We start from the raw sequence: 16326 nt of genomic DNA, 5'->3' as shown, positions 1-16326 counted from the left end.
TTTCCTGCAATTACCATCTCTTGCTTGGATATTGCAGTAGCCTCCTGACTGGTCCCCTTTCCCCAGCATCATTCCCTACCTCTTTAATTCTTAACACAGTAGCCAGTCAGAGACATCATTTTAAGGCATTGGGTCATGTCTTTCTCTGCTCCAAGTCCTCAAGTGACTCCCCATCTCACTCAGAGGAAAAGCCAAGCTCCCCTCATTGTCTTCAGAACACTACATTATTTGACTCCTGGACCTCCTCTCCTGCTGCCTTCCTGCTCATCACCCTGGACTCCTGGATGCTTCTGGAACCTGCTAGGCATGCTCCTGCCTCATTTGTACCCACTGCTCCCTCTGCTTAGACATTTTCACTCTAGATACCTCTAAGGCTTGTTTCTTCTCTCACCTCCTGATATGGTTTGGCTGTGTCCTCACCCAAATCTCATCTTGAATTGTAGTTCCCATAATCCCCACGTGTTGTGACCTCTCACATCAGGTGGGAAGTAATTTAATCATGAAGGTTGTTACCCTCATGCTGTTCTTCTGATAGTGAGTGAGTTCTCATGAGATTTGATGGTTTTATAAGGGACTTTCCCTGCTTTTGCTTGGCACTCTTCTCCTTCCTGTCATCATGTGAAGAAGGATGTGTTTGCTTCCCCTTCCACCCTGATTGTAAGTTTCCTGAGGCCTCCCCAGCCATGCTGAACTGTGAGTCAATTAAACCTCTTTCCTTTATAAATTATCCAGTCTCAGGTATGTTTTTATTAGTAGTGTGAGAATAAACTAATACACCTCCTTTAGGTCTTTGCTCTTCAATTGTTGCATTTGTCATAAGACCTTCCTTGACCACTTTATTTAAAACTGCTCTCTCCCTGTACGATGCTTTCTTTCTGCTTATTTTTTTTCTCTAGCATTTACCACCCTCTAATATGCTATATAATCAATTTCTTTATTTTGTTTATTGCCTGTCTCCCTTCACTGGAATGTAATCTCTATGAGGACAGGGGATTTCACATGTTTTATTGCTTTAATACAAGTGCCTGGAACAGTGCCTCGCACAGAGAAGATGCAGTTAAATACTTGCAGAAAGACTGGAAGCTACTTGGGCTTGCAAGAGGCTATTCCATTGTTCCCCTCCCCTTCCCAACCATCTGTAGCTGCCTCCCTTGAAGCACCTTCCAGTTCCCACGGCTACTGCCCACACACGCTTCTCTGCCAGCATTTAAGCTGTTCTTGTGTTCTGGGGTCCTGGGACAATAGCTCACTTCCATGCTGGACTCCAGGATTGGGGTCAATAATAAGCCTTTCTTTCCATAGCACAGGAGTGTGTCATCTCCTGCTTCTTCTTTTTACCTGGCTGTCTAGCTAAAAATGATTGCATAGAGTCAAATAAGATTAGTAATTACATTGGTCAAGCAGGCTAAACTGCTGTAACAAGCAGATCCAAACTAATTATGGCTGAAACACAACAGAAGCTTACTTAGACCTCCAGTCTAAATAGGTGTTCATGTCTCTGATGGCTGTCCTCCACATGGTGACTCAGGGATTCAATTTGATAGCAGCTTTGGCATCTTCAGCATGTGACTTCCACATTTGTCCAGGCTATTATCATTCCAGTTGGCACATAACTGCAAAAAAGCCTGAGGAGAGTGGATTTTGGTGGACAAGTAGTTGCCTCCACACAGTAATAATATTCGTCATCTTCATCATCGTGGTCTTAGTAGGAGGCATACATTTCAGTGGATAAACTCATGTATGCAAGAAATGTAACTTTGTTTTTTCTAAAATCTAACTTCTATTTTCAGTCTCAGCCTGTTAAGATAGCATAATTTTAATTTTAGTCACTGGGAGATCCCTGTTCCCCTCTTTTCTTGGGGAGGGGTTAAAGGGTGGGGGTAGGGAGAAGTGCATAGTTCCTGATGTCATCTGCTCACACCAGTACCCATAGGGATGGCCATCTTCTGGAATAGGCTTTGAGCGTCAGTCCTAAAGGATGCTGCAGAAGTGTCCCTAGATCCCAACTCTATGGCTCCTCCAGGTCTGGAGGGGCTCTCTATGACTTCCCTGCCTCTCTTGTGGATTCAGGAATCATTTGGTTACTCTCATGTCATGACAACAACTTTTCAAGGCTGCGTGAGGCTCCATTTGGCAAGGCACCCCCTGCAACTATTCTTATCTGGGCTCTTGCTGTCTTGGAGCTCAGCCCAGCTCTTGGATCCCCCACAACTCCATCTGGGAATTCTATTGCCTTCCCGGGGCTTGACTTTGAAGCAGGGAACAAGGTTGCTCTCTCTGGGACCCATCGGCATCTTTGTAACCTGGCCTTTTTCTTTATCTCTTTCATCTCTCTGGGTTGGGTATTTTTTCCTAGTATGATGAGGAGGGTAATTCTGGTTTTGGCTCACTTCTTGTCTATGCTGTGAATTCTTCCCCTCTCTCTAAGGGCATGGGTTTTTGGAACTTAAAACTGAAAGGAGAGACCGCTTCCCTCTGCATTTGGCTGTTACATTCTCTTCACTGAGTAGAGAATAACCTGGTTGCTAGTGAGAGGAAGGACCAAGGGGCATAGCATGGGCATACCATTTTTAACGGAAGAATTGTGAAATACTTAAAAAATACAATTGCACCATTTGATAATACTAATGACAACAACAATAATGATGTAATTTATATCTATTGAGCATTTAGTGTATGCCAGATCCTCTCCTAAGTGCTCTCTACATATGGTATGTCTTTTAATTGTCACAACAAATCTATGTGTATTTAATATTAGTCTTATTTTCCATCAGAGCAGTTGAAATTCAGAAAGGTAAAGGGACTTGCGTGTGTCAGGGTCTCACAGTTTGCAAATAAGCCAGTGGATCTAGGCTTCAGATGCTAGCCTTCACCTAAAGTCTGAGCTCAACCACTGCAACTCCTGGCCTCTTGGCAATATCCCTGGAACCTCAGGACACCAAATGGGGAATCATTTCATTCTTCCACCCTCCTGGCATCAGGCAGGAGTGGGGCTGGCCTTCCTGATTCCCTGCCCCAGCAGAGGTGGGTTGTCCCTAGGGTGCACCCACTGTCAGCCTCTTCCTCAGAACCGGCTGCCCTTTCTGCTTCGACCACGGCCTGTCTCATCTCCCTGCAGGTTTCCAACCTCTCTCTCTCTCTTTCTTGGTTTGGCTTTACAAATAAAATATAAATTTAGCTAAGAGCTCATACCACAAAAAGGGAAGAAGTGGTAAGTACAGGCAGCAAACAGAGCTCAAGGGTTAACACCCTGCTGCCACTGGGTGCATGAGCTTTGCAAAGGGGAGTGGGGACTGAGGCTCCTAGGTAGGTGTTCTTGGACCCTCCAGGTGGCCCCTCTGATCACCTGGCTCATGCTGAGGCAGGACGTCCCAGGCTCTCCCCCAGACAGGCAGAGCCTTTTCCAGGTAGAGTGCCTGTGGCTTCAAAAAGACCTCAAACAATCTCTACTATCAGATGACTATTCCTTTGGATTAATAAGCTCCAAATACTGGATAGGCTCACTCTAAAAATTCAGGTGTCAAACATTTTCATCTTAGTCTAGCTGGGCTGAATCCTCGGGCTCAGAGCAAGGCTCCGAGGGGAGTGATGTTGGTGGGCAGTGGGAAGGGAGGAAAGGAGCTTTGGAATGTGGTGCAGGTGGCTTGGTGCAGGGGGCTGTGGGAGGGTGCACAACTGTGTGTCTCTGCAGGTGAGGACTCCATCAGCACCTTGGGCCTGATCCTTGGCGTGGGACTGTTGCTGCTGCTCGTGTCCATCCTCGGCTACAGCCTGGCCAAGTGGTACCAGCGCGGGTACTGCTGGGAGGGTGAGTGTGCACTGGGCCCTGTCGCCCCAGTTCTGCCCAGCTCCTCCTCTCCCATAGCAATGCCTGGCAGGGCTGCAAACTCTTCAGCATGGTGGGATGCAAAAATATTTCCTGTGGTGGTTGCAGTGGTTGAAGACTTGAGTGGGTGGCTGAGCAGTTGAGGTGGTGATGTGGGGCAATGGCGCCTTTATCGAGGGAATGGGGGCTCCTCCCACCCCAGCAAGCAGCCAGCTTCCTCCTCCCTCAGTGTCCATGCCAGGGGTCTGTGTGGGCCCCCAAGGCCAAGAGCAACAGGCTAGAGAGGCCAAGCTCCGAGTGGTCTAACTCTGGCTCCTTTTGTGTCTCTGCCCCTGCCTATGGGTCTTGGGACCCTCTCCTAAGCTTGTGGAGGTATCAGCTTCTCTGGGAGTCTCCTGGAAATTGCTGTGGTGTTCCCAACTCTAGACATAGCTGCACTTTTCACTGGATTCTGGGAAAGCTGGAAGGGTGTGCTGGAATGCCAAGAGGTAGAGATTATTTCCTAGACCTGCAGTTAACTTTAACAGAGTCCATGGATATTTGTCATGCACTTTCATCTAATATGATTTTCTTTAAAATTCCACATGAGAAAGACATTATTATAGGCTTCATTTTTATAGATGGGGACATGAGGCTAAGGTCATAGAGTTAGAATGAGGTGGAGTCTGAATTCAAGCCCAGGTCTGGTTCTTTTGGGGTCCAGGCTAGGACTGCCTTCATCCCAGGATAATCAGGATCCTTAATGGGGGGCCCTGAAGGAGGCTGGGATGCTCCCACCCCATCCTGAGGTCCAGTCCAGCCACCTTCCTCCTCCAGACAAGGGGGAGGGAGCACCAGACGTTCTTAGAAGGGTGATGGACTGCTTCCCCTGGAGGTGCTAACCCTCTCTTTTTGGATTGTCCTCCTAGGGCCTAATTTTGTCTTCAACTTATACCAAATCCGGTGAGTAAATTCAGGGAAATCTGGGTGATGTGGGGGTTGGGGGTAGATATAATGGAAAAAGAATCAAAGATAGAGTAAGAACTGACTGGTTCCCTTTCCTGTCTTCTGTTCATGCCCCTAAGAAAAGAAAAGAAGGGCACGGGAATCTATTTAGAAAAGTCCCATGAATTAAAACTTGAACACACACAGGACTATGTGAAACCCTGATGACAATGATTTCCTTAACACTCACCCTTAGGCAGGGAATATCCATCCATCCTTCCATCCATCCATCCATTCATCCATCCATCCATCCATCCATCTATCCATCCATCTCTCCCCCAAGCAGGCAGAGCCTTCCTTCCTTCCTTCCTTCCTTTTCATTTATTCAAAAAGATTCTATCATAACCACCACCACTGCAGTATTAGTTTCAAGGAGTACAAAGATGACTGGGCATAGTCTCTGTCTTCAAGCATTTCATGTCTCTGCTGGAGACAGGTCTGATTACAGATAATGTAATCTCAGGCACAAGATGGTATCAAAAAGAGGAGCATATGAGAAAATCAGGGATTCAGGGAGTGCGAGCCAGAAGTCCTCTTGGCACTGGTCATCTCATCTACTTGCCACAGACAGGGCTGTACCTCCTTTGGCCCTGAGAGATGATTACAGTAATTGGCCCACTTGCTTTTCTGGAAGACAAGTCAGTGAGTTGGTGCCCTGGAGTCAAGGGAGATGGGGTCCCAGGGAGAGGCTAGGTTATCAGCTCCAGTAGCCTGATTGGATCATCTTTTTCAGGAACCTGAAGGATGTAGAGATGGGTCCGCCCTTCACCATCAGTGGTCACATCAGCAGCTCAGATGGTGGCTACATGAAGTTCTCCAACAGGCTAGTCTGATGCAGAGGCAGCAGCTTGTGGAGCCCTGGGGAGAGGAGTTGGAGTTGGGAGAGCTGCCAAGTGAGCCTGATGTCCAAGTAAGGTCTTAAGACGGTCCAGGCACCCAAGCCTCGCACCAAGGACCATTTGGAACCCAAAAAGATTATCTGGTTCATCCCCTGTCTTCTAGTGCTGATCTCAGGCTTGGGGTCATGTTTTCCCCCACCCGCTTCTGGCACTAGGCCTGCCCTGTTTCCTCCTGTCCACCCAATCCATGCCCAGCCTTTCCTTCCTGGGAAGGTTCTGTTTGTATTCAAGGTGGAAGCTTCTAGAGCAGAGCTTTTTATCTCAGCTCTTGCTCTGAGATGAAATTTCCAGATGGCCAATATCTCTGAGAAGCATCACTTCAGTTCTGAGCTTTCCACGCCCAGGAGCCTCCCCTGCTTCACGGCCCACCGATCCTTTGGCCACACCTTCCCTTAACTGCCTTCAAGCCAATCCCTTCCCCGCATCTCAGTTACTTTTTCCCATCCAAACCATTTCTCCCTCCGGCAGTTCTTGCCCCTCCCAGGCTCCCCTGGACTGCCCTCATCCCCTTGGATCTTCAAGGCCTGGCCTAGCCCCTCATTGTGGAGAATGAGGGGGTCTCCTCTGGATATGGCATCAGCCTATGGCATGGGAGTCCTGGGGAGTCAGGCCTCTGGGGATGGAGTCTGGCTGGGCAGCAGCGGCTTTCTCACAGAACTAAAAGAGGCCGCCATTCCTCAGGAGGGAGCTGGATCCCCGGAAGCCCCTGAGCCTGTAGGAGGGGTCAGAGATGTCCTGGAGAACCGGCCCTGCCCAGTGCAGTCCAGTGTGGGCGAGGCCTGCAGACACCAGTGGGGAGCTTCTTTATGGGGTATCTCCAGTCACCTCCCCTTGTACGGTTGACCAGGGGCCAGAAAGTCAGTCATAGCTTCAAATAGGCAAAGTTACACAGAGGTGATTCCAGACACGGTTTTAACATTCCCACCTGCGGCCAATTTCCCTGAAGCCTGAGCTGGGCCTCGACTCTGCCCCGCCCCACTCTGTACTTGGTTCCAGCACTTTCAACCCTCCCCTTGCCCCATCCCCAATCTGGGCCTGTTCTCTTACTGCTGAAGGCCTTAGTGCATCCCAAACATGACCAACTCCCAATTTTGATGTGCAGTGCTGAGAACAGTCTAGAAACATGTTCTTGTTGCCTAGGCTCCTGCAATGGGGTGGGTACGGGGGAGTGGGTGAGTGCCACCTTACGGTGTTCTGCATTTCTTGTGCAAAGCCTGCCCTGTGGCAAAAGGGGGCCGGAAATGGTGGGAGTGTGAAGAGGAACCCAGGCGAGGCTGAACAAACCAGATAATGCAGCAGGGAAACCAGGAATCCACTGTAGTTTGGTGGACAGTGGGGCAGTTCCCCTCGTGAATCATCATCCTTTTTCCGGTCTGTGCCCTGCTGGACTGGAGGTGGAGTGTGCACGGGACATCAGCTCAGAAGGTGCTTAGTGCAGACTTGTTCAAACCAGAGAGGCAGTGTCCTCAGGGCTCCTGTGGTTGGAGTAGGGCAAGAGAAGGGGGCCTGTCACTGCTGAAACCTGCAGTTAGAACAGCCATCCACCAGCCCCTCTGCTAGCAGCCCAGCAACAGATGCAGGAGCCCAGTACAGCAAGGGGGAGGAGGAGGGAAGCTGTGTGATTTCTCTTCCTATGCTCCCTTTCCTGAAGCCTCATTTCTCTTTTTGGGTTGTAGCAGATTGTAGAGGAAGGAAGGCGAGGAGCTTTACCAGCCCTTACCCCATTTTCTGCCAGGGTCTGGGGGCCATCCTCCCAGCATAGCCAGGCTTTGACTTAACTACCAAGTCTCTGGATTTGGAGGTCTTCAACTAAGTCTTCTGTCCCTGAGTAAGTGGGAGTGAGGAAGGCCCCTTAATGGTTCTGGGACCCCTCCCTTCCTTGAAGGCCTCTTGGAATAGCAGGGAGGGGAGATGGGTTGTCTTCAGCTTCCTTCCTTGGATTTCAGTTCTGAGGACTGGGGCCTGTTTCCTAATCCCTGAGGTTCGGGCCCCAGTAATCAATCCTTCCTTCCTTCCTTCCTCTTTCTTTCTTTCCTTCCTTCCTTCCTTCTTCCTTCCTTCCTTCCTTCCTTCCTTCCTTCCTTCCTTCCTTCCTTCCTTCCTTTCTCTCTCTCTCTCTCTCTCCCTTTCCTTTCTTTCCTTTCCTTCCTTTCTTTCCTTTCCTTCCTTTCCTTCCTTTCCTTCCTCCTTTCTTTCCTTCCTTTCCTTCCTTTCCTTCCCCTTCCTTCCTTCCTTCCTTCCTTCCTTCCTTCCTTCCTTCCTTCCTTCCTTCCTTTCTTTCTTTCTTTCTCTCTTTCTCTCTTTCTCTCTTTCTCTCTTTCTCTCTTTCTCTCTTTCTCTCTTTCTCTCTTTCTCTCTTTCTCTCTTTCTTTCTTTCTTTCTTTCTTGACAGAGTCTCACCCTGTTGCCCAGACTGGAGTGCAGTGGTGGGATCTTGCCTCACTGCAACCTCTGTCTCCCAGGTTCAAGGGATCCTCCTGCCTCAGCCTCCCAAGTCGCTGGGATTACAGGTGCATACCATCATGCCCAACTAACTTTTATATTTTTAATACAGATGGGGTTTCACCATGTGGCCAGGCTGGTCCCGAACTCCTAACCTCAAGTGATCCACCCACCTCGGTCTCCCAAAGTGCTGGGATTACAGGTGTGAGCCGCTGCACCTGGGCCAACCCCAATAAAACTCTCTACCCGCACCCTGCCTAGCAGGGATCCTGGGTCTGCAGTCCATGCCTGGCCTACGCCCCTGGAAGTGCTCAGAACTCAGTAGCCTTGGGGAAACTTGAAAGGGAGGATGGGCCCAGGAGCCAGGTGGCCCTGGCCTGAGGTCTGTGGCTTCAGGTGAGGAGACGGGGACAGCTGCCCAGGGCTGGGAGCATGGAGGGTATTTCCCATCCTCGGGAGCAGAACTGATACTGGGCGACTTCCTCTTTTAGGGCCCTCTGACGCACCCTCTGTCCCCTCAGACTCCCCCTCTTTTCCTTACTTCCGCAGGTCACTGGCGAACACAGCTTTCTTCACCCTTGAGGCCTAGGCCCCACCCCTGGACTCTGTGTGTTTCTGTTGAGAGCTCCAAAGGGCAGATTCCAGCTTGTTTAGAAACGATTGGGGAGCAGATGCCTGGAAACCCAGCCACAGGTTTGGCTGAGCCAGGCACTGGTTGGGCACCCAGACCATGGCTATGCCAGGGCCTCTCCCAGCACCTTCCTGCTACCTTTTTACAGTTCTTCTTTCCACTGGCCCTAAGAGCCCAGAGGTAGTCACAGGGGCCGAGGGCCCAGGGGCTAGCTGCTCCCAGTTCCCCTGCCACCCTTTGGTGCCTTCTCTGGGGCTATTCTCCAGCCTGGGTGCCCTTTTGTCCCCACAGCCCCTCCCCTCCTAGCCATACCTAGTCTCTGTGGGATGGCTCAAGTCCATCTTTGCTGTGACTTTGCTCAGGGTTCGAGACTTGATACCACTCATTTTGATCTGAATTGCAGGTGACCACATTTCCTCCATTTGTGCTGTTCCTCAACCAAGCTGAGCCCTCTGCAAGCAAGGTTATGTTCCGTAGGTCTTTAGTAGCTCCTAAAACTGGAGCGTGCTGGAGGAGGCCAGCAACTACTTGCCGAGTAGAGAAGAGACACCCGGTGTAGCCACAGAAGGCTTCTTTGTCCTAGAAAATCATTTAAAATCATGATGAGGTTGGGAGGTGAAGAGGGAGCTTCTCTCTCCTCTATGTTCTCCTTGAAGTCTTAATGATCTTCTCCCATGCCAGTGGCATTGGAGGGGGCCAGCTGACAGGAGCCGGAGGCCAGAGTCTATGGTGCCCCTCTCTCTGCTTCAGGAGTCTGAGAAACTCAAAGTAGGAGCAGATGGGAGGATCATTATTATATTTTTAAAAACTGCTTAGTGATCAAAAGGAGGAGCAGAGACTGTTTGCACAGTCCACAGTTCACAGAGCACAAAGCCTTTTCTCGCATGGTACTGCGTTTGAGCCTTATGTCAAGCTTGAGACACAGGGATTATTCTTGGTCCTGTTTTACATATACGGACACTTGGGTCAGAAAAGCAGCATGTTTTACCCAAGTTCCACAGCTGGCTACTGGCTGCACCAGAGCTGAGCAGAGTCTGCGCCCTCACGGATGCAGCTGACCTCAGGGCGTAAGGATGAGGACTGAATGTAATATAAGGTCTGGTTCTGACCCTGCTCTGACGTGCTGTGTGGTCATGGGCTACTTAGTCCACCTCTCTGGACATCTATTTCAGCATCTGGAAATCAAAAGTTTGGACTATTTTTCCAAGGTTTCTCCTGGTTCTTACTTGTAGAAGAGTAAAGACCTTATCTATTTTTTTTTTTAAAGCCTCTGCATTCTCAGTTCTTAGCATATAACCTGGTCCATAGTAGGTGCTCAGTAAACAATTAAAAGATGCAAGTACAAAGTGTCAATATATCTTTCTAATTTAGGAGATGGCAGTTGAAGGGTGACGGCTGCAGTTCCCTAATGGTCTAGGATTCTAAGCATTACTTAGCCTTTCCTTGACTCTGAATGTGTCTGACCAGGTTCCAAGTCTGGCCCATTCCCAGCCAAATTGTTCTTTACCTGTAGGGTGAAACGCTAATGTTTACTGAGCACGTATCAGTGCAGGCCAGAGGCTTATGAGGCACAGCCTGTCTTCATCCTCACAGCCTCACAGGTGAGGGAACAGAGGCTCAGAGCACTGTGAAGTGATTTGTTCAAGGCCAGGCAAGAATCTATTTTCTTTATAATCCTTTGTCACCCACTTCTAGCCTCAGTCCAAACTGGCAGCTATCCTGACATCCTTGGCCCCCAAGAACATACTCCTCCCTCTAGATGGTCTCTAATCTCTTTCTGGGGTCTCCTTGTGTGGTGAGAAGGGAGCTCAGGAGCTTCCCACTGACCTACTCCTCTTTCTTCCTTTTGTTTTTTTAGACCTTCCTTGACCTCCGAATCACCAAATTCTGCCCATTCTTCATGCCAGCTCAAATTTCCCTTCTCCAGGGAGCCTTCTGTAAGACCCATGGATCTTGTGCTCTGCTGATTTTAAATACAGATAGTCTCAGGCTCCCATAACTTTATTATTGATTATTTCTTTGCATTCATTTATTCACACTGCTTCCATAACATGCCAGGAACTATGCTAGGCACCATGGGGGCATCCAGTCTCCCTGAAATTAACCTTGTTTTCTCCTATTTGATGGGCATTTCTTGCAGGCAGAATCAGGTTTTAAACCTCTTTTGAGTTCTCCACGGTACTTTGCATGCCTCTGGCCATAGCCAGGAACTTCTCAGGAAATTGTGTTGAAATCTCTCTTCAGAACATCTTGAGCATTGCTTCATGCCTGGTGCAATCCCAGGTGCTCTGAAAACCAAAACTTTCTCTCTCTCCTCATCCTTGACGACATTCAACCTTGTGCTCATGATCAGTTACATTTCTGAGAGAGAGCACATAGATGACGATTTTTCTATCTTGAAGTATAACTAAGGAATGATCAAAACCATGACGACGCTGGCAGGTGAAGAGGGAGCTTTTCTCTCCTCTAGGTTCTTCTTCAAGTTTTAATGATCTTGTCCCATGCCAGTGGCATTGGAGGGTGCCTAGTGCCAGGGACCAGGAGCCCAGAGTCTATAGTGCCCCACTCTCTGCTCCAGGAGTCTGACAAACTCAAAGTGGAAGCAGATGGGAGGATCATTATTATATTTCTAAAAACTGCTTAGTGATCTAAAACCATCTAGAAGCTGTGATATTTAAACAGATCTGATACAAAACAGGAAGCTGGTGGCCTGGTGAATTCTCACACTTGGAGACCAGAAGTGAAAATGTTCTGCCTGCCTGGAGCAGCAGCAGGCCAGCAAAACAACAGGTGGGACCGGGCGCAGTGGCTCATGCCTGTAATCCTAGCACTTTGGGAAGCCAAGGTGGGAGGATCACTTGAGGTCAGGAGTTCAAGATCAGCCTGACCAACATGGTGAAAACCCGTCTCTGCTAAAACTACAAAAATTAGCCAAGCGTGGTGGCTCGTGCCTGTAATCCCAGCTACTAGGGAGGCTGAGGCAAGGGAATTGCTTGAACCCAGGAGGCAGATGTTGCAGTGGGCTGGGACTGTGCCACTGCACTCCAGCCTGGAAACAGTGAGACTCTCACTAAAAAAAAAAAAAAAAAAAAAAAAAACGAAAACAGGTTGGGCAGTGCTGGAGGTGAGTTTTTATCTGCAGAGCTATTGGGCTGGTCTCCTCCTCTCCAATCAGGAGGATGCAGTTTCTCACGATAAGCAGGGAGCCACTGGGGGAATGATGGTGGGCAGTATAAGAAGTCGCATCTTTAGCCGGGCACAGTGGCTCACGCCTATAATCTCAGCACTTTGGGAGGCCAAGGCCAGCAGATCACAAGGTCAAGATATTGAGACCATCCTGGCCAACATGGTGAAACCCTATCTCTACTAAAAATACAAAAATTCGCTGGGCATGGTGGCACGTTCCTGCAGCCCCAGGAGGCAGAGGTTGCAGTGAGCCAAGATCGCACCACTGCACTCCAGCCTGGCAACAGAGTGAGACTCAGTCTCAAAAAAAAAAAAAGAAGTCACATCTTCTATTCTAGTCCCATTTCCTCCCCTTGTAGCTGGTGAGCGCAAGCTTTGAGCCCCTGGTGCTGTGTTTGTATAAGGCTGCGATTGGACCTGAGGACTCTGAGGTCCCTTCCAGCTGGGAGGCTATTTCAGAGCTCAGGTAACTCTGAATAATCCTTTTTCACCCACTTCTACCCTCAGTCCAAGCTGGCATCTACCTTGACATCTTCGGCCCCCAAGAACCTACTTCTCCCTCCAGACGGTCTCTAATCAGTTCCACAGTGCTGGGCGGGGGTGGGGAGTGGAGAAGGAGGTGGGTGGAGACACCCCTGCGTATGCCTGTGTGTGTGTACTACACAACTGAGCCAAGAAGGAGAAGGATCATGTCAGATTGCCTTTTGTGTTTCCAGAGAGCACGCCCATGACAGAGGCTCAATGTTTGCCCAAAGAGTGAATGCATGTTGAATGTTTTCATGGTCCTTTGCCTTGTCTCTTGACCACATCCCCTTGCCTTAGTCTTCCTGTTTGGTCTGTAGCCCTGAGTTCCTACAACACCCAAGAGTTGTAGGGTGAAAATAGCAAGGAAGGAAATCAGCATGGTATAATATGCCTTGGCTAAGAAGATGGCAAGCCTGAGGATAAAATCTAAAATCATAGTTAGGTACAGCCTGCTTTTCTTTAGGCTCAGTCTAAATGCCTCCCAAGTGTCTGTTCAGCCACAAGCTACCATCACCACTGTTACCTTCTCACGTTTGGATACTATGCTTCTTCAAGTTCCTTCCCACGAATGGAAGAAATTCATTCATTCATGCATTCATTTATTCATCAAAATTTATTGAGCACCCATTGCAATGTGTTAGGCATTGATTGGGTGCAAAGGACACAGAGAGAAATCAGAGGGGTTTCTGCTGTCCGGGAGCCCACAGTCAGTACTGCATGTAGCACACTCAGGGATAGCAATGTGCCCAGGGCACTAATTAAAGAAGTCAGCTTGAAGACTACTCTGTCCATTTCACAGATGAGAAGACTGAGGTCCAGAACTGACATGATGGTTTCATGTGGAGAGAACAGATACTGGCTCAGCATTCTTTCTACTCCCTGGGGCTGTTGCCTCTTCCTGTTTGCCCTTGGAGCATTTTCAGACCAACAAGCTTGCTGTGGCAGTCCATCCGGCCATTTGCATATTATAGCATACCATAAGTGGGGTGTCCCTGGAGCTGTCAGTGCTGCAGAAGCAGTTGGAAGTGGAGTCAGTGAATCTTTCAATTATTTCAAAAAGTTGATTGTGAAGGATGGGAGAGAAGGTGGTGCTGGCCAGGAAGTTTTCAGAACCCTTGGCTTGTCTTCCGCAAGGAGGCCTTCCAGAAAGCACCAGCTAGGCCAAACGCCCGCTGTCCACACGCCGTTGATCCCTGTGCATGTCCCCATGACAGCCCGTACAGTCGGTGCCTCCTGTCCTCCTGGCCTGACAAAGTCTTGTCTCCAGTGCCCACGGCCTGCCATCTGCTTACTGCCTGGCTCCTCCAGTTCTGGGGGAGCCCATGCAGCCCTGTGCACTGCATCAGGAGGATTGAGGGATGGAGATTAGACTGAGGGAGCAGGGGTGGATGCAGAGGAGCAGGACAGAGCCTCATGGTGGTCCAGGGGAGCAGTGACAATGAATTTGACCAGATGACAGTGGGAGGTGGCAACAAGTGATCGGATCCACCATTTATCTGGAAGGTAGAGCTGATAGGACCTACTGAGGAGTTTGATGGGGCAGAAAGGGCTGACTCCTGGATTTTTGGCCTGAACTAGGGGAAGGGTGGTGCCATTTTTCAGGTGGGGAAGACTAGGGGAGGAAGGAGTGTCAGGGAAATCATGAGCTCTGTTGTAGACACTATCATTTTGAGATGCATGCTAGACATCCACATGGAGCTGCTGATGAGGCAGCTGGATAGAGTTCTGGAGAGAAACCCTGTTTGGACATTTGGAAGCCACCAGCATCCAGATGACACTTAAAGTTGTGGACTGGGTGATACCAAGTAGAGGGCAGTGGGGAGAAAAAGGACTGATTTTAACAGAACAAGCGGCAAATTATCAGGTTGTTCCTTAAAGGGGTGACTCAGTGTGTGCTGGAATCACCTGCAAGGTGGTTGCTGTAAGTTGTTTCCCTAGCAGGTCCTTGGGAACCGGCATTCAGAAATTCTGGGCCTTGGCGAGCAGCTTAGGAAGACAAATACTCCCAAGTAATTCTGACAGAGGCAATCGTCTGAGAAACTCTGCCTTAGGGGACAGGTAGAGGGGGTGTGGGGAGGTGGAGGGCAAGGAACACTTCCAGGGCTGGGGTGACCAGATAGTAGGATCCTGAAGAATGTTCCTGTTCTCTCCAGGGTCACTGCGAGGTCTTAATCTCCACCATGCCCTTCCGCCCCATGTGGGTAGAGGTAGACAGGTGTGGCACCCTACACCCAGGCCTTTGCTGATCATGTACTAGTCTGCACCCCTCCCCGAGCCTCTCAGTTCTACAGATTGGACAACTTACTAAAGGGAGCCCTCAGCTGCATCCTTGATGATGGGCTGTGATGGACCAAGGACCCCCAGTGAGGCTCCTGGCTGGGCTCTGCAAGACAGATGCCAAATACAGCCACGGCTCCTGTGACTCGATGAGTCGAAGGGATGGCAGCCTGCTTTTCCTCAAGGAAGGAAGTCATCACGTGAATATTCTAACTGCCTATTGGCTGCAGGGGTTTGGGGATCTTCTCCAAGCCGGTGTCCTTACCATCACACTAAGGGTTATGGGCTCACTCACTCTCACATGGGAATCCCCAGCCCTGAGCCTCACAGATCCAGGCCAGCCTTGCCAATTGCTGAAAGACCTTTTCTGCGATGGCTTGTCATTATTAAGCCAGAACTCATCATTTCCCCTCTCCCTCCACACGTGTGTCTCCCTTCCATGTCCGTATTTTGCTTTTCTCATCATTGGGTTCAAGTGTGACCAGCACTTCTGAGACCTTCTTTCACTCTGGCCTGTCGCTCCATCTTGATAACTCTTTCTTTACAATGTCTTTGAGTCTGTCCCTTTCTCTCTGTTCCCACTGCCCCTGCTCAGTACTCTCATTTGATTAGACTATTGTATAAGCCTCTCTTATGAACCGAATATTTTTGTCTTCCCCATATTCATGTTGAAGCTCTCACTCCCAGTGTGATGGTAGTTGGAGGTGGGGCCTCTGGGAGGTAATTGGTTGAGATGAGGTCATGAGGATGGGGCCTCCATGATGGGATTAATGCCCTTGTAAGAAAGTGGAAGAGAGGCCAGAGCTCTTTATCTCCACCATGTAAGGCCACAGCAAGGAGGAGGCCGTCTCCAAGCCAGGAAGAGAGCCCTCCCAGGAAACTCACTCAGCTGGCACCTTGATCCTGCACTTCCCCACCTCCAGAACTGTGAGAGATAAATGTCTGTTTTTTAAGCCACCCAGTCCATGGTGTTTTGTTGTAGTAGCCCAGTCTAAGACAGCCTCCTACCCTGTTTCTCTGCTTCCTGCCTCATCCTTCATGTGGAATTTTAGTTTCTTTCACACCACTTATCACTGACTGTAGTAATACATTTGTTGTGTTTATTTGTTTGGTGTTTATCTTCATAACCAGATGACAGGCTCCATGAAGTCATGCTTCTTTAGTTTACCACTCTGTACCCAGGGCTGAACACCATGTCCAAAACATAATACATGCTTCATAATATTTCTTGACAAAATGAAAAGCTGACTACAATAAAAGCCTCCAGCCAAGTCTCTCTGCCTCCTGCTCTATTCTTTCTGATTAATGTCTGATGTTTGGCCAGAGCCATGTTCTTAAAACACGGGTTTTAACCTACCCAACCCTTCCCTGGCAGAGTGTTTATTGGGTCCCACCACCCTTTATGGAGGTTTATGGGAAATTAAGTGAAGTTAGGATCGAGATGATAGCGGGAAAATGTGGTGTGGGTCATTAATAACAACGCATTTAATTGTAAATTGGGGTTTACTTCAAACCCAAAACTGTGGGTTTGCTTTTTTAACCCATGAGCACAACAG

The 16326-nt window shown here is 49.2% G+C and overlaps 1 protein-coding gene across 1 annotated transcript in view; it reads left to right on the top strand.

Moving 5' to 3' along the window:
- SMIM35 (small integral membrane protein 35) overlaps positions 1 to 16044 on the top strand; it is a 63917-nt gene extending 47873 nt beyond the window's left edge. Inside the window, 3 exon segments of the mRNA XM_038005148.2 lie at positions 3692 to 3808; positions 4735 to 4768; positions 5544 to 16044. Coding sequence (XP_037861076.2) covers positions 3692 to 3808; positions 4735 to 4768; positions 5544 to 5643 — 251 coding nt within the window. The 3' untranslated portion in view covers positions 5644 to 16044.
- Positions 16045 to 16326: the final 282 nt, after the last annotated feature.

This window comes from Chlorocebus sabaeus, chromosome 1, assembly GCF_047675955.1.
Source record: "Chlorocebus sabaeus isolate Y175 chromosome 1, mChlSab1.0.hap1, whole genome shotgun sequence".
In the NCBI taxonomy this organism is placed as follows: Eukaryota; Metazoa; Chordata; class Mammalia; order Primates; family Cercopithecidae; genus Chlorocebus; species Chlorocebus sabaeus.
The sequence above is the reverse complement of the archived record's forward strand: the minus strand, read 5'-3'. Positions and strand labels throughout refer to the sequence as shown.